This window comes from Cryptomeria japonica, chromosome 10, assembly GCF_030272615.1.
Source record: "Cryptomeria japonica chromosome 10, Sugi_1.0, whole genome shotgun sequence".
NCBI classification, from domain to species: domain Eukaryota; kingdom Viridiplantae; phylum Streptophyta; class Pinopsida; order Cupressales; family Cupressaceae; genus Cryptomeria; species Cryptomeria japonica.
The window spans coordinates 856832441-856856797 of NC_081414.1; the positions used below are offsets into that span (position 1 = coordinate 856832441).

The 24357-nt window shown below is 41.2% G+C and overlaps 1 protein-coding gene across 5 annotated transcripts in view; it reads left to right on the forward strand.

Annotated features, from left to right (window-relative positions):
• LOC131065177 (phosphate transporter PHO1 homolog 10) overlaps positions 1 to 24357 on the forward strand; it is a 313132-nt gene that overhangs the window by 43486 nt on the left and 245289 nt on the right. For all 5 annotated transcript variants that reach the window (XM_057999616.2, XM_057999617.2, XM_057999619.2 and 2 more), the window contains exon 5: positions 2833 to 2904. In XM_057999616.2, coding sequence (XP_057855599.2) covers positions 2833 to 2904 — 72 coding nt within the window. The remainder of the gene's footprint in view (positions 1 to 2832; positions 2905 to 24357) is intronic.

Below are 24357 nucleotides of genomic sequence, written 5' to 3' on the forward strand. Positions count from 1 at the left end.
CCAACTGTACAAAATGTTGTCTGTAGGCACGCATTCCCAACCCAGTATGATTCCTTAGTATATGCAGCAGTAATAGGGCAGCGGGGACAATTCTCATTTTGGTTGACTTGTCTTTGAATTCTGAAAAGAAAATTTTCAGTTGGCCACTCTTGGGTTTAACTAGGACGTCGGGCAAAATTATTAGTTGGGGAAGTTCATTAGGTCTATGGTTAATCCATTTATAGGTTGTTTTCCTAGAATATTCAAAGTCAAATTGCAAATTTTCAAAATTAACAGCAGGTGGGTAAGAAACAAGCGTGTTTCTGAGTCATGCAGAGTGTCGGGTGGCAGAAGATTTTCAGTAGCTGTACATACTTATTTTGGGAGATTTTCGACTTTGCAATTCGCATTTTGGTCTATTTGGCCGATTTTGACAGATTGTAACTAAAGGTTGTTTTGAATTTCGGCCCTTGAGTGTGTTTTGCAGGATATGTCTTCATTGTTTTGAATTTTGGGTCTTATGAGGCAGAAATGTGAGCTTTAGCGCCCCTTACTTCATGATTTTTGGGTCCTTTTGCAAGAATGTGTGATTTACATCTGGTGGTAAAAGTTCGAATCTTGCTTTGAAAACTCTTTACATAGAACACCTCTCAGCACTTTGGCGCCTAGACTCGGGATAATCATGAGATTACACAGAAACTAAAAAAAACTCAAGAAAGATCCGAACTTCCCAACGGCCCTCCCTCTCCCACTCGGGTAGACTTCAAAAAATGATGGGGTCCCCCCTATCCAGGACAGGGTGTGTGTGCAATATGCACAACAGGTTCCACAACTCAACTTAAGAGGAAATAACCGACAACTGATGCCCATCCCTCAATTTCCCTCTTCTATTTATTCTTTTCATAACCCACCATAAGATTCCTTCTAGAAGAGGGTAGGTACACTTTATTTAAGTGACTTTTTAATTATTTTTATTTTATACTTTAGTCACTTTATTAATTTAATAAAATATAAAGGCATCTCACGTATGATTTTAAATAAATATAATGAGACAACTTATATACTAATAAAATAAAATAATTTTCCCCATTTTTCTCCAAAAATCTAACACAAACAATTCCAGGTCAAAATCGAGGACATTACCAAATAATAATGGTAATAATAATAATAATCAAGGAGGGAACGAAGGACAATCAAACAATGGAATCCCAAACCATGAACACTAGACATTACAGAGGAAGCAGTTATGGACAGGAAACAATACAAGCAAGGAGGAATCGGGCCCCATAATATTATCGCTGAGAAGATATGAGAAGTTGATTACTTCAGATTAAGAGGATAAATGACTGGGTAGATAACAGCCCATATCATTAGCCATTGACTATAATCAACATTGGATATTTCTATGATAAGACTCGATAAATTAGTTAGGAAGAGGCACGGAGACTCGATAAATCTGATTTTGATTATGTGTTAACAAACATTCACCAAGGATTGTGATGAGATGTTATGAAAGGATACAATTTCTTGCAGAGAGATATGTCTCTTGAGAGGGACATGAAGTAAGGAAAGACAAGCCTTTTGCCTTCTAATGGATGTAACCCTTCGATAGTTCAAGGTACTTAAGGATGTCGGAATCAATCATTGAAGGACGTCGAATATATTTTATCTTGTTCCTTTATTCCAGTTTGGAAGAGCTTGAGGAGAGCAAGGCTGAAGGCCCAATATCGTGTGCATATTCCTGTCATTAATATATATCAGAAACAGAACCCTCATTGCATGGAGTTCAATTAATAATCAGAGAGAGCAATCATCTCCTATCACTGTTAGTGATTGAGGAGCATTATCAGCATAGTTCCATTGCCAAATCAGACACAGCTTCACAGCATATCATATAATCATTGCAAGTTATTATATTCATATCAGATACAGCAGTTATATCGCTTCAAGCGATAATACAGATCAGACATTGCTTGATTCAAGTGACTATATCAGAAACAGCAATCCATATTGCCATAGGCAATATCACCTTATATATCGTTGCATGTTTACTTTGTCATATTTGATACAGCAAGTAATTATTGCACTTAGTGCAAATATTCATCAATTCACTTAAGCATGCTTTCAATTATACAAATCAGAGAGAGCAAGTGAATTTGAGTATTGTCATATCTTATATAATTGCATTCATATTTCCATTACATAAGTTCATTGCAAAATTCAGATATTGTAAGTTAGAAAGTTGAAGTAATTGTCCCAATATTCATAGTTATCCTGAAACGGGACATTACAATATAACACTCAATGACGCTATGCTTGGATGGATCATGCATTGGGCAATGGTCAACAACCAATCAGGCTTGATAAAGAATGGAGCGCCACAGCTTGTTACTCATGTAGGACTTTACAGTAATAGGTTTAGTTCAGCATATTCAAGGCAGCACCTAGGTAAGGCTTCTCTTCCTCTTTTACAAAACGTTAGTGCTCTGGTCTATGGATGCTAGACGATGTCAAAATATTTTGATTTAGTATAAAAACTTTGACCCTTTTCAAAACAATTATTCTTATATACTTCAATAAGGACTTACTGGCTTTCCAAAAGAAAGTATTAAATTTAATAAACTATAAATAAGCAAATGAAAATCTTATACAAGCATTTTTCTGGATGAGGTCTTTCAACAAATGCGATTAGGATTATTTGGCTATTATAATAAGTGACTATAAATTTGGGAACTTGCCATTGAGGTATATTTACCTCATCTTTGTACCAATTACTTATTTCTATTTATTGAGTGGTGTATTGTATATAGTATATACTGCTATTTATCTTTTTCACAATCTTATATTTTGCAGATAACTGGAAAACAAGCATCCCGCTCTTACTTAGATGTTGTGGAGAAGTCTTATTTAGGAAGCTGCGAGGAGGTAAATTATTTTGTCTGTCATTTTTGACTGCTCTAAAACAATTATAGAAATTAAAATTGTGAAATAACAAGAGAGAACAGGTTTAATCCATCTCCACTATATTTGCTTATACGTATTTTTTTTAACATGTTTTTTGGTCTTCTTTTTACCATTGTTGGTTATTGAAAAATGAAACCTCAGATGATTACTTTCATTTTACTAAGGTGAAGAATGAATTTTAATTAAACAAAAATTAGTATTACACGATACTTTTGTTGCAATTGTCTTTAAAGTTGTTATATTTATCTCTTGGCATTGCTTGATGCATTTAGAGAAATTGTAGCAGAATAGAAAGAAACTTAAGACTTTGACTAGATCATGGTAACATGTGAAGTAGTATATTTTGTTAGAATAATACCTTGAACTATTCATTTTAGAATATTAGTATAAATAAAATAAAAATTTAGTTCTGAAGGATTTAAGATTTGGCAGTTAAATTGGTCAACTCAAACAATTAGGTATACATTATAAGTGTACTAAATGCCTTGAATAAATTCTATAAATGTTGATTCCTTATGTGAGTAAATTTCAGTTTTGGTATTCTTTTATTTATTTTTCTTTAGTGCATAGTGATATTGTATGAGAGCATAATGGATATAACAAAATTATCATATAGCTTTTCCAAACATTGTTTAAAAGCAAATGCAGGATTGTTACTGCAGAATGAATTGGGAAATTATAAATAAATAGTTTTGCTAGGTTAACAATGAGCCCTTAGGTACCAAACCATAGTCATTTAGGACCATCAAATACTTACATACAAATACAAAAGTCATTTACTTCTCACTTGTACCTACATATACTTGGGCTGGTCAATAATGGAACCCTAAACTAGAGAAAGAATTTGACCAAGCTCCTTTGAAGATGCACTCTACTGATGTAGCATTATCTCATTGGAATAGTTGCATACAAATACAAGTGCTAACCACTCTTTACTTCAATAGTACCTAGAATTGCTGAAGTCAACAATGGAAACCTAAGCTAGAGGAAGAACATAGAATTTGACTAAACCATATTTAAAGATGGGCACCTTTTTGATGGTGTTTTTATGCACTATGCAACATAGAATAAAATACTAAGTATTCTATCCTTTCTTGAACAAAGACTCTCCAAATGCTAAGTTGTGTGATAAAATGGGACGACTCCAAGGTTCTCAAATGTCAGGTTGTAATGTCTCCTTTTAGCTCGTTCCTATTTGGATTGTTTAGCCTATTATTTTGACCCTCGTAGGCTAACATGGTTAGATAGAGGGTCCTTTGAGGTAGAAACTTGGTCAGGGAATGGGTAATTATTCTCCTCCAGAGGTTGGTAATTTTGGATTTGGCATTTGTGTGGGCTACAGGGCTTAATTTCTCATACTTACTATTTATAGTAAGTCAGGGGATGCTGGAGAGGGACCCTTACTATTTATAGTAAGGCAGTCAGATGAGAAGACAAGGGTTTTCTGCCTTCAATCAGCCATTGGGAACAAAATCTCTCATTGGTTTGCAATATTGAGGCTGTGAAATATCAGCCGAATCATTGCTTGATTGTGGACTTTGGAGGAGTTTTATTCAGTGTTTGAGTAGAGTATTGTAGGGTTTTCATTTGCGGACTTGAGACGAAAGAGAGAGCTTGGTAATATTTTTGGTCTGCATTTCCAGAACAAGGGCGGCAGCCTTGGAAGGTCGATTTAGCATCTAGAGGGCTTCATAATTGCTGGCCATGGTGGAATAAGTTCGCCATCTCAGCTTCAATACCATTGGCATATCACTTCTAGGTTCTTCATCATATTTTGCATCAATTAGTTGGTCATTTTACATTGTAAGGGTCGCTGCTATGGGATAGCTGTAGCTGCATATTTCATATCAGAACTGTGATGACATTGTTGACAGGAATAATCATTATGTTATGTTGTTATATTATGTTTATGTTGTCGTCGGTAATAATGAGTTACGGCGGTCAGTTAGCCGATGGGTAGGTAGTTGGAGTCGCGACGGTTGTGTCGTACCCCTTCGGGTGTTATATATTGTGTACCTTTTCTTCGAAGTAGGATCATGTGAGTTGTGTCAGATGTAATGTTATAAGCACTTATTGTACATGGACTGTGGAATTAATACAAAGGCTGGTTATTTAATATATTTCCATTATGTTCTGTGCATTTACTTTTTGCATTTAACCATTTACCCGAGAGGGCAAACATTTGGCGCCGCTGCCTAGACGAACTCGGGAACGGAAGACACGGATGGCGCACAGACACAATGGGCCTACCCATTGGTGAAGTAAACCTGGAGGCCGACGACGCACGGACAGAACTTTACACAGGAGAAGACACTACAACGCGAGAATTTTCAATTTTGCTCTAGGTAGCCATTCAGACATACGTTCGACGAGAAGTGGCGGAGGCAGAAATCCCACCAAGTGCCATGTGGACAGCGCTGGAGGTTAGCCCGGTAGTAAACCGGTTGATGAACCACCTCCCCCGGTTGCTTGCACAGGCATCGCTGGCACAACAAGCCTGCCTGGAGGAGATTGCCCAGGAAGAGCGACAGCAACAAATCCTGCAATGCTACGAAGAGAATAGCCGACAGGTAACGGAACGAGATGGTGCCAGGCCAGGAGGAAATTGAACCTTGTAATAATCCCGACACACTGCTGATATAAATTGTGGCCGAAAGGCAAAATAAAAAATAAAAATAATAAAAGTTTTTTTGTGTACATGGCGTGTGTTTGCTGTGTATGGAAGTGACTTATGCCCAATAGACTAAATAAGGACAAACATAAAAAGATACAGAGTGACGAATGGGAAGTGGCACCAACCGCGTTGAATCTCAGACAGCAGATAGAATGAAGGCGTAGGCTAAGGCAGCTTGCCGAGGGACGACCGGCCGAGGGGTTGCCCGAAGGGAACCTAGTAAGTGTCACGGAGGTTGTGGAGGCAGAGATAGACGGAGAGAACTACACTGTCTACACTGTTGTAGGGCTGCCAGAAGGAGTCACGGAGGGTGCCGAAGGAGAACTCTACAGTTCGCCAGAATACCACCGTAGGGTAAGAAGCCGCGAAGAGTTGGTGGAACAAACAAGGCGAAGTCTAAACCTGATCGACGCTACCAGAGACTTGCTAAAGAATTTGTCCATTTCAGAGGACAACCGGAGGGAGACAACCAACCGGAGGGAGACACCGAAAGGTGACGGTACGACCGAAGGTGCCGAGGGAGCACAAGGGTACCTTACGGGAGGCAATTTGTTTGGTTCGGTGTCAGCAACTTTTTCTGGAGGACCCACGAGTGGAGGTTCAGTTGTAGGATGCGGAGGATCGCCAGGTACAAGCACACAAGGAATTAGAGGAGCGAGACCCAGCGGAGGGATGGCGAGCAAACAAAAATTGCCAAAGTTCACAGGGGAGGGCAAGGAAGACCCCTTACGGCACTGCCGTACATGTGAAACCATTTGGTCCGCCAACGGAGTAACAAACCAGGATGATTGGGTACAACAGTTCCCAGCCACGTTACGAGGAGTTGCCATAGATTGGTACTCCGATGTGGACAAGCAAAAAGTGGCCACGTGGGCCAATCTACAGAAGGAATTCACGGGGGAGTTTCGGTTGCTCCGTGATGACAATGAAATTGTAACGGAGATATACAGTACCAAACAAGGTACCAGGGAGACAGTACGGGCATACAGTCGGAGGCTGAAAGAACTCTTGGGTAAAATGGAAAGCCAACCCGCAGATGGATTGAAGAAACGATGGTTCGTTGAAGGGTTGAAATCCTCCCTACGGAGGAAGATGAAAATTGTACCCCCGATGTCATATGACGACGCTTATAATAGGGCGATGGACCTGGAGAGCGAACACAAAACATCAAAGAAGAAGAAAAGTAATAAATCCTCATCCGAGGACAATGACTCTTCAGAGGAAAGTAGTAACGACGACGAGGTTGGCAAATGGGTGCAAGCGCTCCAGAAAGACATGGAGCGAATGAGAAAGGAATTCAAAATAATGAGAAGCACTGGTCGAAACGAAGGGGACATATGGTGCACTGAGTGCAAAGAGGAAGGGCACACAAAGGGTACTTGCCAAAAGAAGGCATTCTGCGAGATTTGCCAAGTGATGGGACACTCCACCAAGGAGTGCCCATACAACATGAGAAGTCGAGGTACGCAAATGACCCAGGTGCTGTTCACGGAGCAGGCCACAACATCCGCACCAGTGGGTACCGGCCAACATACTAACACAACGGCATCATCTGGAGGATACTGGGACAACAGACGCGGCGGCGGAAGGAATAGCAACAATAACAATAACGGATGCTGTATCCAGTATGACGCCAAGGGCCGGCCAATTATCCAATGTAGGGCTTGTAATCAGTGGGGGCACTTCGCTCGTGATTGCACGAAGGAAGCCACCCTTCAGCACCTTTGCCGTTGGTGTGGGCCAGGCGACTATGAGGACGCAAATTGCCTGCAGGCAGGGGTTAATCTCCTCAACATTGAGAAGGCTGAGAAGACTGGTGAGAAAGAAGTACTGGCGATCACTCGCGCCCAGACCAAAAAAGCCACTTATCCCGACCCCTGTACGGAGAAGGAGAGATTACGGGAGGCAAAGGCCAATATTGAACGTGAGATGACGACCAAACGACGGGACAACGAGGTGGCGAGTACATCATCCCGTACGGATGCGGAAAATAACATCATTGGGCAAATCTTGCAGATGGAGGTGCCGATAAAGGTAAAAGACCTTCTAGACTCTATGCCACAATTGAGGATTGCCATCCTCACCAATGTGCAAAGCACCGGATTATCGAGTACACCACAGGTAGGGGTTCCCGCCACCGCTTCGAAGAGTACACCACAGGTGGAGGTTTCCGTCAGCCCTTCGACTGACCCGATGTTACTAGCCTTGAGCAGTGGTAGACACCCAACTGTGGTAGAAATGGGTATCTGTGGGACCATTCTAAAGGACACCATTGTGGACGGTAGATCTGGGGTGAATGTACTACCAGAAGAAACATGGAAGTGGCTGGGGAAGCCCACCCTGTGGCCACCCACATTCAACCTGGTGGGAGCAGACCAACACGGCATTAAGCCACTCGACCTGTTGATGGCCCAACAAGTGACAATTGGTACGCAACTATTCTTGTTAGATTTCGTGGTTATTCCCTCGAAGAAGAAAGGCTATGACACCATCCTGGGGAGAGCGTGGTTGATCAACGCGAGGGTAAACCACAACTGGAAGAAAAATACACTCTCCATGGAGAAGGGAGGGCGGAAATATACCATTGACCTACACACCCAAGATGTCGGCGAAGAGCTCGCCTCTTCAGACTCGGACTCAGAGGACTCTAATAAAGGGGAAGGGGGCCCCGATGAAAGCAAGGGCAAGAATGCGATGGAGCCGAACAGTGAAGGGGTGCTCGAATTGGAGGGATGTTCTGAAGATGAGGTATGCTCACTTAAAGGGCTCTTCCACTGGCAAATGGAGGATTACGAAATGTTCCAAAGCTATAGGCTCGAAGTAGAGGAACCAGAGCAACCAACAGAGGTGTACCTGCCGGAATACAAAGAATATTGGAAGGGAGACGCCCCAAACCCTGGCGACGTAGATAATATGAAGAGTGTTGGCAATGATTGGAACCCTGTGTGGAAGACTGCAGTCTTCAAAATCTTTATTATTCTTCTTCTTCTTATGTACGGGAAGGAGACCGTGGTCCCTGTAGAATTTGTGGTTCCAGGTCTTCGGATGGCCATGGAAAATAAACTTGCCACCAATAGGCCCAAATTGAAACCCTACCACGCGAAGCGCGCAGGGAACCCGAGAGGCCGGACGGACACCCGAGAGCCCGAAGGGGGACCTGAGAGGATGGAAGGGGACCTAAGAGGCTAGACAGGCGACTTGAGAGGCACGGGACAAAAGGAGACTTTTGGGCGAGGAAAACCGAGAAGGATGAAGGACGATCCCAGAGATAGGGGACTCGAGCCGAAGACTCTCTTGACAACTTTAAAAAAAAAAAAATTTGTGAAAAAAAAACCACCATACGGGGCCGTACGGTTGAAAGAAAGAAAGAAAGAAACGTACGGTCGTATGACAGGCGACCGTACGATAAGAAATTTAATTTAATTTAATTTTTTTTTTGAAAAAAATCGCACGGTCGTACGACAGCGACCGTACGGTCAAAAAGAGAAAAAGAAAAAGGGAAAATGGCCACCGTACGGTGGGACCAAGGTGACACCACCGTGCGGTGAAACCACCAAGGTGACACCACCGTGCGGTGGACGGTGACACTACCGTGCGGTGGAACCATCGACGGTGACACCACCGTGCGGTGGAATCACCGATGGTGACACCACCGTGCGGTGAAACCACCGACGGTGGAACCATCGTGCGGTGACACCACCGTGCGGTGACACCACCGTGCGGTGGAACTGCCGACGGTGACATCACCGTGCGGTGGAACCATTGACGGTGACACCATCGTGCGGTGGGAGCCACCGAAGGTTGTTGCCGCGACATGAATCAACCGCACACCCAGCATAAACCCCCGCAAAGCCGCACAGCCGCGCAGCCGCTCCGTCGTCATGGTCCGCTGTATAGTCGAGGGGTGTAGGCCGCATAGGAAGGTGGCTACACGATTGGGAAGGTGGCTGCACGATCGGAGGTGCCAATGCTGTTGTTGACCGTACAGGGAGGTTGTATGGCCGGGGTGCCATCGGGGACATTACAGTGCCAAAAAAAAAAAAACGACGACGACCAGATTTAAAATGATTCGCTGGAGTTTGAAGCCAGGACACTGGAAATTCAGAGTGGAAAAGAAGGGTTGTTGGCATCTTAAAATATCACTGAAATGCTGTGTGCCATGGACTTTTGTATGGTTCTGAGGGTTGTAAATTGGTGTTGGCGGTGGGGGCGCTGCCCCTCGACCCCGCCCTGTACTGCGACAGGGAGCGCACCTGGGGCGTTGCCCCAGGACCCCGCGAGGGGCGCTGCCCCTCGACCCCGCTGGGGGCGTTGCCCCCAGACCCCCAGTTTATTTTTGAGCTACAGAGTACCACAGGAAGTGTTGTGGTTGTCCGTATTGTGAGAAAGAAGCCTGTAGTTAAGCATTGGCGGGGAAGCTATAAGCCGTAGAGGGAGACGGATTTGGAGGTTGGGAACAAACAGAGTTTGAGGGAAGGCAGTGCAGGTCCGCGCAGTTGTATGACACCAGGGAGTTATTCAGTTCAGTTTTTAGCCTTTGGGGAGTGTGATGGAGGATTTAAGGTGTCTCCTAGCCTTTGTGCCAGTTGGTTGTGGCCATCTCCAGGCAGGATAGGTACGCTTTGAGGAACTCGGAGTATGTCTTGGCTGGACGTGAGGTTGCCTTGGTGGATGCACAAAGGGCTCGGGAGGAGCTGACCACCAGGTTGGAGGCAATAGTCGCGTGAGACTTAGTTTAGCGTACCTAGGAGTTGGATGCCGGGAGAGCAGCATGGGTGGCTATCAAGGACAAATTGGCTAGGGAGATAGTATCAATTGAGTAGTAGTTGGTGGAAGCGGAGATTGAAAAACGTGTTTTGCAGACAAGTTTGGGTTAAGCACAGGAGGACTGTGATGGCAAAGGAAGCAATATTGGTGAAATCCGCACTTGAGCATCAGATGGTAGCAGAAAAGGGTTTTCAGGCGAGGACGCAGGAAGTGTATAAGATCCGAGCCCGACTGGCGTCAGTAGTTCCTGCTGTTCATCTCTATTTTGTATTAAGTCGTCGGAGTCGACTTCTTTTCTTGGGGGGGATGATGTTGACGGGAATAATCATTATGTTATGTTGTTATATTATGTTTATGTTGTCGTCGGTAATAATGAGTTACGGCGGTCAGTTAGTTAGCCGACGGGTAGGTAGTTGGAGTCGCGACGGTTGTGTCGTACCCCTTCGGGTATTATATATTGTGTACCTTTTCTTCGAAGTAGGATCATGTGAGTCGTGTCAGATGTAATGTTATAAGCACTTATTGTACATGGACTGTGGAATTAATACAGAGGTTGGTTATTTAATATATTTCCATTATGTTCTGTGCATTTACTTTCTGCATTTAACCGTTTACCTGAGAGGGCAAACAGACATTTGATCTTATTGTAAGCCAAGAGTCTTGGTACTTGCGGTCCATTTGTAATCAGTCACCGACATATTTCATTAAGGAGGAAGAAGGTTGCATACCTATTGTTTGACAATATACCATTAGCCATGATTAAAGATTTCAGTTTGGGTATTTGGTTGTAGCATTCATTTTAGTATGCAACACAACTGTTTGTCTAAAAGTCACTAGCTGGAAATCAACATTACATTATAGGTATTGCATAGCAAGTGTTTGATTAAATGCCCTATGTTGTAGATGAAGACTTCAATCAAAAGGATGCATGATAAATGTTCGATGTAATTCCTTATTGCTGTAGATGCACATTAGTCTACATGCCAAGTGTTTGTGAAATTGCTACTTGGCTGTAGGTATGCATTTTACCTTATGAACTCATGTATTTGCATTTGAAAAGAGTAAAAACAAGTGCATTTCATTCTCAGCTTATTGTTAGATCTTTTGACATTCATTTCAAAGCATTTGCATCATTTCTACTTAATTTTAAGAGCATACACAGCAAACTGAAATTCATATCAGCAAGCTACAACTTTGCATACAAAGTGTTTGACATTATTCCTTGAGCCTCTAATCAGCAAATTTGGATCAGAATTATCAAGGGATATTACACAGGTCTTGACGTGCTCTTATATAGACTTAGTTGTATATGTGTGATATTGTTGGAATCACAAGGGGGACTTACGCTGAATGCTTTGAATGTCATTGGAACGTGGGATTTCACTTGATTAAAAAATAAAAAGGGAAAAAGGGATGAGGGTTGAGAAATCTAATCTAGGCATAGGAATGTAAGAGCGAAGGACAATCTTTGGTGAAGTTCAACTAAGCTTTGTTTTGACATGTAGCGCACATCTCCACAAGGCTAGTGCTATCTTCTAAGGATAGCTTTATGATTTTCAAATCACCACTACAAGCATAGATACCCTCAAGGTGAAGCATATTGATGAAGGAGCGACAATTGAAGTTAAGATTGGTTAAGATAAATCTAGTTGACTAGGCAAGGCACTTTTACCATCAATAAGGTGTTAGTAGTATGGATGTACGAATTTCACCTTTGATCATGCACAAAGTTCTTCCATTTATCTAAACAACATGAAAATCAAATGAGAAGTAGAGACCATACAAATTGTTGAATCAACATATCAATTTCACCATATCTTCAATGAAGTTTACATGCTTCTCACAACAATGTCTTGGCAACAATATTTGCCTTCTCTTCCTATACTACTCTAACTATTATTGAACTCTTAACTATCTATTATTAACCTTTACAAATGAAGAAGTGGAGCCGTATATAGTGCTCTCAATACAATTGAGTTCATGTTCTTGTCTTTCCACCTCTACGAATTGTCTATAGAAATCTGCTGGAGTAATTGGTGACCTGAATTTTTCCAAGAAAGTATTCTTTAATTCTTGCCAATTGTGGAAAGAGTCGGCTGGCAGATGGATGTACCAATAAGATGCTTTATCATCAAAAGTGTATGGAAACAACCTGCAAGCAACATCTTTTTCTTGGATATTCCTATTTTGAAGGATATCCTCGAAAATCTTGATATGTTTATCTGCTGTGCGACTCATGTCACCAACTTGAAACTTGGAACAAAAGGGCTCCACGTTCTTGGGCATGCCATGATAGGCAGTAAACACCATAGGAGATGCATTAGTGGGATGTCACGCCATTGGGACGTTTGCTTGATGTACTCCTGTTTTAAATGGAATTTGTTAAACAATTGGCTGCGTAGCTACTTGAACTGAAATTTGCTGATAGTTTAATTGAAGAGCTCTTGGAATTGGAATTTTAGGTGGTGGAGTTTGGAACAAACTGGAAATATCCTCTCCACTTGGTATTGTTTCACTTGCTGGAATTGTTTCTTCACTTGATGAGACTGTCTTCTTCTTTTGTTTAGATCTAGTGGCAAATTCCAACTGTACAAATTCTTTTGATGAACTTGGAGTAGGTCTTAAGACTTTTTTAGAATTTGTTGGGTGAGAATGAGTTAATACGGTCTAGTGTGACTTTATTCAATTCTGTTGAGGATGTGCAGCAGCTGTTTCGGGTTCTTGATTTCTTTGTAAGACAAGCTCCCTTTGAAGAGCATCTTGAAGGTGTTGTGCTTTCTCTTCCTCTTCTTCAAGAACGAAGCTCACTCGCATATATTCTGTAGCGCTTCTCTTACACTTCCAGCGAGGGTGTTCAATTCGGAAATAATGTCTTCTTGCTCGTCTTGGAAGCCTAAGCTCGGTTGGAGTAGTGGAAAAATGTCTCTATGCAGAAGCACCACTTTGAATCATCTTATGGAAATCTTTTGGATTGATATTTCCTTTTCTACTGATGTGCAGGATGTGGTTGATTCCTTGGGATGATCACACTAGGCAAAGGAGGAACTGCTTTGTGAAAAATGATTAGGTGTTGTTGGCCTAATTCTTCTTCTTTTTTGAGAACAATCCTTGTCTAAATTCTACAACACTACTCTTGTTTCACCAAGCGAGGGTGTTCAACTGTGAGATAATGTCCTCTTGTTTACCTAGAAATAAATCCTCATTCGGTAACCGTAAAACCATTTGGAATCATACTGCAAAAATCTTCAGTGGTTTGATATTTCTCTTTCAGTGGCCCTCCTAGCGCCAATTCTATTGAGTAATGATAGAAACTCAAAAACTTGTGAAATAATGATTAAAGTATTTTATATTTTCAAATCCTTGCTTAGTGTCATCAAAAGATTGCTCGATAAGAACTTGAGAGATTGGCAATCCCAACTTCAGTTTTCTCTTTGGGCAAACAAAAAATGAGCCAAGAAGTCTTTAGGAACCTCTCCATATCATTTGGTCTACGGGTAGGACCTCGTCTTTCTAGTCCAATTGAGAATCCAAATGCTGCGACTTATGCATGAATATTTAGATCTCGTGGAGAGAGTTCAAATACGCCTAACACAATTGCTAATGCTAGAGGAAAAGAGAGATCAAGCTCTAGAGAACTTTGCTAAACACCAACAGAATTGGTGCTAGGAGGGCCACCCAAGGAGAAATATCAAACCATTGAAGATTTTTGCAGTATGATTCCAAATGGTTTTATTGGATGAGGATTTATTTCTAGGTGAACAAGAGGACATTATCTCGCAGTTGAACACCCTCGCCTGGAGAAACAGGATAAGATAAGATAAGATAAATTTATTAATGTCCAACAAAAGACCACAAAACGGGTGAAAGGGACTACCAACAACCAGACAAGGGGGCCAGCCTGCAACATAGACACCAAACAGTGCCCGAACAAAAGCAATAGAGAACAAAAGACAAAGAAAGAAAGCAAGAGAACCGAGAGATAGGAAAGAGAGAGGGGGGGAGGAGGGGAGAAGGGAGAAGGAAAAAACCCCAAACCCCTAAAGCCCCCCTCCCCCACTACAAAATTAGCACCGCAGAGAAGAACCTCAAGATAGACCCGTCGCCCGAAAGGCCGACAGGAGGCCCAGAGCCCTTACGGCGTTTCCTTGAAGGAGAAGAGCACCGCTGCAAAAGGGAGACCTTCCTAGAAATCGTTGACTGATGAATTTTGGAGGGAGGACTGAGACAAAGCTTGGTGCCACGATCTAAGTGAAACTCAGGAAAGGAGGTAATAAGATGGCACAACTGCACAGTGTCATAGTGCTGATGCTTAGAGGAAAGGTCCTGTAGCCAAACGACCTCTTGGATGTAAAGAGCAAGGCACCTTTGGTCAATGTATCAGAAAAAAGTTGAGAGGGATTGCGCCTCCTTGAAGATACAAAAAAGCTTGCCTTTGATCTCATAATATATTGGGCAATGGTAAATGAAATGCTCCTAAGTCTCGTCCTCGCCCATGGTACAAAACCGACAGATCCTACTATCTCTGACTAATTGATGATTAGTCTCAATACGGAGATGATGGGAGCCCACTCTAAAAGAGCCAAGGGGGAACCGGAGAGAATGTGCCCAGTGATGTGATAGGTAAGAAGGATGCACAATGAGCCCATCACGTAGCTCCAAAAAGTGGTCAGTATAAAAGGCCATCTTGGGGCGAAGGCCCCAATGGGGATTGACCCAGGTGGTGTGAATGAACTGCCTGCAAATATCCTCACGAACACACCGATTGAGCTCCTGTCTAGAAGGAAGGAGATGGTGAGGAGCACCCAGAGAGTGTTGACTTGGTCAGCACCTCCTTCGGGATTCGCGACATGTGCTTCCTCTCACCTCCCGTGGATCCTTGTCTCTGGCCGCTCTCCCGTTCGTTGATAGCTCAAGCTTTTGGCATAACGACAGTGGTGATTCCAACAATTGGTATCAGAGCGTTGGGTTACGGTTTCTAATCCCACGAGGCCTCCTTCATTCCGTCAGTGCGGAACCCTCAATCAGTGTTGAGGGGGAGATTGTTGACTTGGTTAGCACCTCCTTTGGGATTCGCAACATGTGCTTCCTCCCGCCTCCTTTGGATCCTTGTCTTTGGCCGCTCTCCTATTCGTTGACAGCTTGAGCTTTTGGCGTAATGGCAACGGTGATTCCAACAAAGATTACTAGGAGGAAGACGATCGATCTCAATGCCAATAGAGCCAAGAAGAACATAAGCATCCACAAACCAATCACGAGCTCGACCAGAGGACACCAACGTAGCTATGGTCTCAGAGGAGCAGTAAGCAAGGTAGGGGTACCTGAGGCGCCCCTCACCTATGCGACATAACCCCGCAGCCGGTGCAAGAACCAAATAAGGTCAAATATGGCTCCAAGCCTAAAGTGGTGGGCTCCGAACTCCGCCAGAATAATATTATGAGGTATGGATTGCTTGCATTTGATGATGCGCCGAAGAACTTGAACCCACTCTGCAGAAGCCCAGTCAAACTCCAAGAGGGATGGCCCCCAAACCACAGACCCATAAAGAACAATATGTTGAATCAGAGTATCCATGAGAGCCATCTTGGACATGGTGTCTTGGAAATGATGCCTAAAGCATTGTCTCTCGAGAAGAGCCAAAGAACCATAACCCTTGTTGATTTGCGGTTGAAGGGTAGGCCTCAAACTGAAATGAGGGCCAGAGAACTTAATCCCCAGGTAAGTGTATGAAGAAGAGATCTCAACCTCTAGCCTGTTGACACGGCTAAAATCGTATTGCTACAACTCTATCCGATCAACGCAGAATAGAATGTTTTTGCAGAGCATTCTATCCTCTCTTGAAATAAGGGATCCCTAATGTTGTTTTTAATTGATCAACGTGGACGACCTCAAGATTCCAATTGTCAGTTCATGACTGTAGGATAACTTAGTTGTTTGATGTGTTTTGTTGGAAACACAAAGGGGACTGACGTGGTTAGATAAAATCAGTTTCGGTTGTATAGGTTCCCTAAGACTCTACAGTCTTGACTTCATCGAATTTCTCTTTAACATGATGCTGTTTTGGATTTCAATTTTCAGATAAAAGAAGGGGGAAAAGGGGAAGAGAGAGAAAGAAGCTAACTAATCTATCTAAAACAGTATATTCAGGAAAATAGACTGAAACCTTTTAAAACCAGATTCAACTTTACTAGCTAATAAAGCACAACTATGTAAAATCTGATGCAATCTTCAAGGGGAGTTAGATTTTCATGCTATTAAACATAAATGCAGAACTTTTCCATCCATCCATTTGATATCCAATAACTGAACTAAGCATATACGTGGGTTTAGACTAACCATACAGGGGGAATGCCAATCAACCAGTCCTTAATGGTATGAATTTCAAAGGTTTCTATCAAATACTAACTTGAATATACTATCTGAAAACAAAATACATGACATGAAATTAAATGGTGAAGAAGGAGACCATGCACTCACATAAAATTAAGACAACTTTAACTTCCATTAATTCTGTATAAAATTCGCCAGAGTTTCAACAACAATCTTAGAACTTCTTACAAAAATGAGGGAGAACAAGCCCCCTTTTATAGGTTTTCAAAGTGGACGAATGACCCAAATTTAATTATACAAGTGGCCCGGATTCATCTTTACAAAAATGGCTGACCATACATATTAATAAGGAACAAATATCTCCTTACCAACTACCAACTAACTAATAACTACCCAACATAAAGCTGCCCCCCAAAAAGTGCACTTGCACGGAGTTCAAAATCTGCAAAAACACTTTAGTTGTAAGAAGAAATAACTATTTTTGGAAAAGTGCATTCGGTGGCTAGAAAGAAATAACTATTTCTGGAAAAGCAATTTTGAGAATCCCAAAGTGGATTCTTTCCCCCAAAAGTCATTTTCTACATCTAAATAATCCCCCCAAATATCCTGATTCGCCGGCTCCACCCGAACATGCTCTAGAAACTTTATGCACACAACCTTCACCAAATCAAGGGGAGGCATAGGTGGGTATAGCATCTGGTAAGCAATGTCCTTGCAGCGATTATCCACTTCCTCTACCACATGGATCCAATCAGCTCTTTCGGTCCCATATTCTTGCATGGCCGTTCGAAATTTGTTGGCGCGTGTTAAATCATTAATAGTGTACGCACCTCCTCCTTTCTTTAATTGGCCTTCCCAGAGAAGTTTGAATTCACTCGGATCCATGTCCGGCTTCCAACTGTCAATCATAGTTTTTAAGAGTATTGCTCAATACGGAGTAGAGCTGCCTCGCTATTTTCGTAGTCATCATTGAGGCTGTTTAAGACATCATTCTTCATTGTTATAGCTCAGAACCAATCTTCAAAAATACTGAGACCATAAGGCTTGAAGATTTGCTACGCATTTAGAATTTTTGAGCAAGTCTAGAATAAGGCTCTCATGATCGAAAGTAGCTTGCCAATTAGCTCCCGTTTCTTTCCAATGTCATCCCTTAGGGACTTGACCCTTTGGAAGATTTCGCCTGCATCTCGTTTATAATCAGCTAAGTGACTAATCACTGTGCCCCCCATTCTTGTGATCTCCTCTATACACTCCTTGGCGGCCTTTGCGGTGTCTCAGGCACTCTCGAACTCAGCTGTAGTCTTTTGCACTAAGGTCAATGGAGGAACGTGAGATTCAACAACATGTTGTAATGGTTTTAGTAAATGATCTATGTACCCCTCAGCCTGCTCGACACAAGCTCGATACATGTCCTGTTCAGCAGTCATCTCATCCAGCTGTCGAAGTATGTTTTGTACAGAGTCCTTGAACTCTTCTCTCTCCTACTCCTTAGTCGCCTTCCCAATTGGGATAGATGTGACGCTGTAATCAGCCAGGGCAACCTCTTCTGCTGGTTTATCCTTAGGTGGGGCAGCAATATGGATTGTTCGATTTCCTTGCTCGTCCTTCGTAATCCTGGAATACGTCCTCGGCTTCTTTCCTTTACCCTGAGATTCTCCCATTCGAGCAAATATATCTTCCAGGTTAATTGGCGGCTTGACGGCTACTTTCCGCTGTGCCCGAGCTATCAACCAGTCGTGAGGGATGGTTTGTCCTGATGTGACTACCAACTCCCCACCTTGTCCCTTGGATGTCTCAGTAGGCTCGCTGCCTATTCATGGCTATTCAGCTGTAGAAGGTGGATTGGGCCTCCCACCTCATTGAACAACTGTTGAGTAGCCTAGAATGTGTTGGTTGAAAATTTTGTACACTTGGGGAAATATACAAAATTGTGGCAACATTAACAACTTTTGAAATAAAATGAGAGAAAGGAAATGAAGTTTCTTGAAAGCTCAAAGACTTCCATCACTTCCTTCGGGACGTTACAGCAATATCAAGCTCAAAGTCTTGAATTTGTGAAGTACTATCTACCCTTTTCTATTCTAATAATAATAAGAACAAAATATAACAACACAAGGTCTGAAATAACTTATTCCTTTCTACACAAAATAACAAGAACTAGTGTGAGCTCAAAGTCTCACAGCTATTTCCTATTACAAAATCTACCTTCAATCTCTCTCAAAAACAAGTGTAAGCACAAAGTCTTACAACTTCTCTCAAGAGAACTTCTATTCTTACTAAAATTAATCTCTTATACTTGCAGCACAAATCAAATTTGATTAAGCTCTTTAAGAAACACTTGCAAGAAAGACAATATTGAACACAAACTCAAGAATGTAGCACAAAGTCTCAACACTTGAGCAATCTTTTTCTATTCCTTTCAATTCTTCAATTTACACATAAAGCTCAAAGACTTCTTTGCTGCAAATTTGGTAGAGTTTTTGCTTGCTTTCAGAAAGATAAGAAAATACAATAGACCCACTCTAGAATTTATAGAACTTTGAGAAAAAGGTGGGAGGATCCTAACTAACTTGAGAAATTCTCTCAACCACCAAGACTTATTCAACAACTAACTATGACTTATTCAAAGTTACAAGCCCTATTCTAAATTGACTTGTAACTTGTCTACTTGTAATTACAAAAGTGCAAGTAATGACAACTTGCAATTTACAAAAAATAAATGTTTTTACAAGTAAACATGTCAAAAGAGAAACTACAACTAAGAAATTACAATTTTGAAAATTCAACTAAGTGTTGAAAAACACTTATGTTGCAGCATGTGTAGACATGAATTCTTCAAACTTTTGGATGATCATTTGCAGCTCATCAGGATTCGGTTCATGGGTATTCTTTGCGACGATCATGGTCTTCACAATAACATCGTTGCAACGAAGGATTGTGGCATTATTCTTCTTAAAGGAAGACTGAATTTCTTGTATTAGAAGTATGGCAGAAACCAGATGGTATTTATTTAAATCCAGATGAATACACCATTGTCATTCTGAAGAGATTTGGAATGATGAATTGCAAGCCAATGTCATCTCCTATGGAAACAAACCTTCATAAACTAAAAGAAGCTATAGCAGATTCCAAATTTGCGGATCCAACATTATACAAACAGATTATTGGATCATTAATGTACTTAGTCAACACCAGACATGATATATGTTATGCAGTAAATGCACTCAGTCAACACATGGTTGAACCCAAAGAAATACATTTGGTTGTAGTAAAGCATATATTGAGATATCTACAAGGCACCCTGGACTATGGACTTCATTATGAACACACTGCATTGAACCTACATGGATACTTTGATTCAGACTGGACTGGAAGCGTTATAGACAGGAAGAGCACTTCAAGATGCTGTTTTAGCTTAGGATCAGCTATGGTATCTTGGATCTGCAGAAAACAATCATCCGTAGCTCAGAGCTCCATAGAAGCTAAATATATAGCTGCATCCATGGCAGCTAAGGAAGTCGTATGGTTGAGGAAACTGATAGTAGGACTGTTTGGTGAAAGTTTGAAGCCTACAATCATTCATTGTGACAATCAGAGCTGCATTAAACTTTCAGTGAATCCAGTTTTCCATGATAGATCCAAGCACATTGAGACCCCATATCACTATGTGAGAGACATGACAGAGAGAAAGGTAATAAGACTGGAATATGTCAATATAGGAGATCAAACAACTGACATTCTCACCAAACCCCTAGCAAGAGTGAAAATTGATCACTTCAGGAGGTATCTTGGTATGGTTAAAATGTAATTGATTCATATAAAGATGTTTAAAATTTATGTAAACTTCTTGATCATATAATTAAGTATATGAAGTATGTAACCTTTCCTTGTGTTCATTTCTAAAGGATGACGATTCTTTAGTTAATGAACACTTGTATTTTAACATTGTAAGGTGACGATTTTATAAATGTTTGAAAGATCATATAAACTGAAAATCTGAATATCAGTAATATGATACGTTATAGTAGACATTATTTAAGCAGATTAATGTCAGTGCACATACTATAACAAGGATATCAAAGTGAGTATATCCTTAGTATCACAGGTTGATACTTAAACTTGGATATCACAGTGAGTATATCCTTAGTATCACAGGCTGATACTTAAACTTGGATATCAAAGGGAGTATATCTTGAGTATCAAACGATGATACTTCATACCTAGCTGATGTAATTCTCATGAGATTAGTGGTGAGCTCAATTAGGTTTTAGGTCTATACTCCTAAGACTAAGAGGGAGTGCTAATTATAGTCTCAGTCGTAACACTCAGGAAAATAAATCTGTCTCCTTATTTTTATCAGCGCATAGAAACTAAGTCTGTCATTTGCGATTTAATTAGGATTAATTTTAGTTAGTATTAACTAACAAATTTGCTATGCTATGATTATTTAATGCATCGTTGAGTTTATTTAAGGTAATAATCACCGGTGTAGAAGGATCGTGGCTCCACACAGGGGTCACGACCCTATGTGGAACCATGTGGTTCCACATAGGATCGTGTTGACGTGTCTAAAATCGCTGAACTTGCAACTTCATCCGGCCAACGCAGAATAGAATGTACTCGCTGAGTATCCTATCCTCTCTTGAGATAAGGAAATCCCTAATGCTGTTTTTTGTTTGATCAAAGGGGATGACCTCAAGGTTTTGATTGTTAGGTTTTGACTGCGATATTACTCAGTGGTCGATTTGATTTGTTGGGAGCACAAGGGGACTTACGATTTGCAACAAGCTGGTCTGCTGTGATTCTCAGACTACGAAATAAAGAGCAAAAGGAAAGGGTTAGGAGATCGAAAACTAACAACATGGGTATGCAGGTAGACGGATTCAACATAACCAATTCCTGCTTGGCCAGAATAGCTCACAACCTTGTAGGAACGGTGCAATCTTCAAAGGGACTTGGAAGATTTTCAGACTGGAGACGCACGGCTAAGCACCCAATTCTGGCGCAGCTCAGACAGACACCTGCAATGGAAATAAGCACAATTAAAGGCTCAGGTTAACCATACAAAAGGATACACAATCAGTATATCCTCAATGGTATGAGCCTGAATCTATCAAATACTTGCACAACCAAAATAGAAAGATCTATCTAAAATGCTGAGAGAAACCATGCAAACAGGATGAAAACAAGACAATAAACACCAAATCAATGTCTATATATTGATTTCAGCTGCCTATTACAAGAATTTCTGCAGCATCTCTATGCTACTGCTTAAAATCTAACCTATTCTAACTCTAAAATCTAACTCTCTCACCAAAGTCTAACTATCTAACAATCTCTAACCATCTAACACTTTACAAAAGAAAGGCCTCTGCCTTTTATAGAATTTACAATATTGAATCAAAGGCTAGGATGGACCGCATCCAAGGGTCCTAATCTGCCTTCCAGAAACTAGCAGCCTTAACCCATGCCCATTAAATTCCCACTCATCCATTCAACCACAATTTCAACTACCTGCCACTATTTGGCTTCAATTTGAGTCTATCCGATAGTTGGACATAATTGTCCACAACTGACTTGTTTCCCCTTTCTTTCAAAATATTTGAGTGGGGCCTACAAGCAGTTTTACAATAAAACAATTTCAGCTTTTTAGAAATTGAATTCCTGGAATTAAATCCAGCTGTGTGCTTTTTCTCGAGAAGGCATAAACTTGTAGCATTCAGAGTGTTCTTTGGTCTTTGGTCCCGGTGGTGGACTTCATCTTTGTTCAGCGGCACGGTTCCCAATGTTTGGTTTCTCTCGTGGCTTCCCACATCTTTTTTCTTTTCCAGTCTTCAGCGCCTGGCCTTGATTGCGATCCTTCTTCGATTTGCGTTTCAGGTCTTTCTTCTGGTTCTCTAATGACGTCTTGCGACCTCCGAACGATCAATTTCATTTCAATAAATCAATTTGAAAAATGAATTAATTTAATTTAACAAATATTAAAATTTAACGCATGGAAGGCCATTTGAAAATTTCCCAAGTTTTAACGCTTTTACTCCTTCCGCGAGTTTAGTTGTTCCTGGCAATTTCGGGCAAGAGGGGCGTTCGAAAAGTTTTAAAAACTTTGACATTTTCACCCCTTCCTGGTGAATTTTGGGATTTTGGGCACTTTTGCAAACTTCACCTTTTTTCACATTTTCACTTAAAGGTCCAAATTTCGGCCCTTTGAGGCATTTTGCCAGCTTTGCCTTTTTTCTCGCATTTTGGCTTAAAGGTCCGAATTTCGGCCCTTTGAGGCATTTTGCCAACTTTACTTTGTCTAACATTTTGGCTTAAAGGTCCGAATTTCGGCCCTTTGAGGCATTTTGCCAACTTTACCTTTTTCATATTTTCACTTAAAGGTCCAAATTTCGGCCCTTTGAGGCATTTTGCTAACATTACCTTTTTCACATTTTCACTTAAAGGTCCAAATTTCGGCCCTTTGAGGCATTTTGCCAACTTTACTTTTTCTAACATTTTGGCTTAAAGGTCTGAATTTCGGCCCTTTGAGGCATTTTGCCAACTTTACCTTTTCTCACATTTTGGCTTAAAGGTCTGAATGTCGGCCCTTTGAGGCATTTTGCCAACTTTACTTTCTCAAATTTTGGCGTAAAGGTCCGAATTTCGGCTCTTTGAGGCATTTTGCCAATTTCGGACCTTTTAAGTGTTTTGCCAATTTCGGACCTTTTAGGTGTTTTGCCAATTTCGGACCTTTTAGGCCTTTTGCCAATTTCGGGCCTTTTAGGCCTTTTCTCAATTTCGGACCTTTTAGGGCTTTTGCTAATTTCAGACCTTTTAAGCCTTTTGCAAACCTTTAAAAAAAACTTTGCAAATTACCCATTACTGGCGAATTTCACAAGACTTGGTCTTATTTCTCCCGCACAGGGAGACAAAATTTAGGGGGGGGGTCCCCTGTCAACTGACAGGGTATGTGTGCAATACGCACAACAGATTGCGACCCCCCATGGAGGCACGATCCAATGGAAACAAAAGATATATATGCACTACCCTCTCTGTTGATAATATATTCGATAGAAGAAAACAATACTGTGATCGGTAGTAAATATAATCGTTTGCTTTTCATCTGCAGAGGCAAATCGATAAGACTAGTAAATTCGGTTTTACATTCCTTATATCCTATGCTAAAACTTCTAAACTAGTTGTCTCAAAATTTTGATTGCTCAGAAAGTAATAACAGTCTATTTACATTTACAGCCAATAATACTTAGCTCGCAAAATCTTATGAGCAGTCACTGAAGAAGAGAAATGCCAACCATAGGGCTGATTATGGAAATATTCTACAATCTAACTTGTTGCGCCTTATCAACACAATGAAGGAAGGTTCCATCAACAACTCACTTGTACAAACCGCTGTCTGAAAGAACAAAGTTTGCAGACTTGAGCTTGACATTCCTCTTTTCTTTAAATGATAAATGCGTTGGACATTCACCATAAGTCAAAAAATAGGCCAAATCTGAATACCATTCGTCAGTTGTACTGACGAACAACACTCTAGGGAGATCTTCTGAATCATCATATTCTTGATTATCAAGAACATTTTCAGGTATATGCTGACAAAGACCCTTTCCACGAACAAGTTTGGTAGGTTTAATCTCTAAATAATA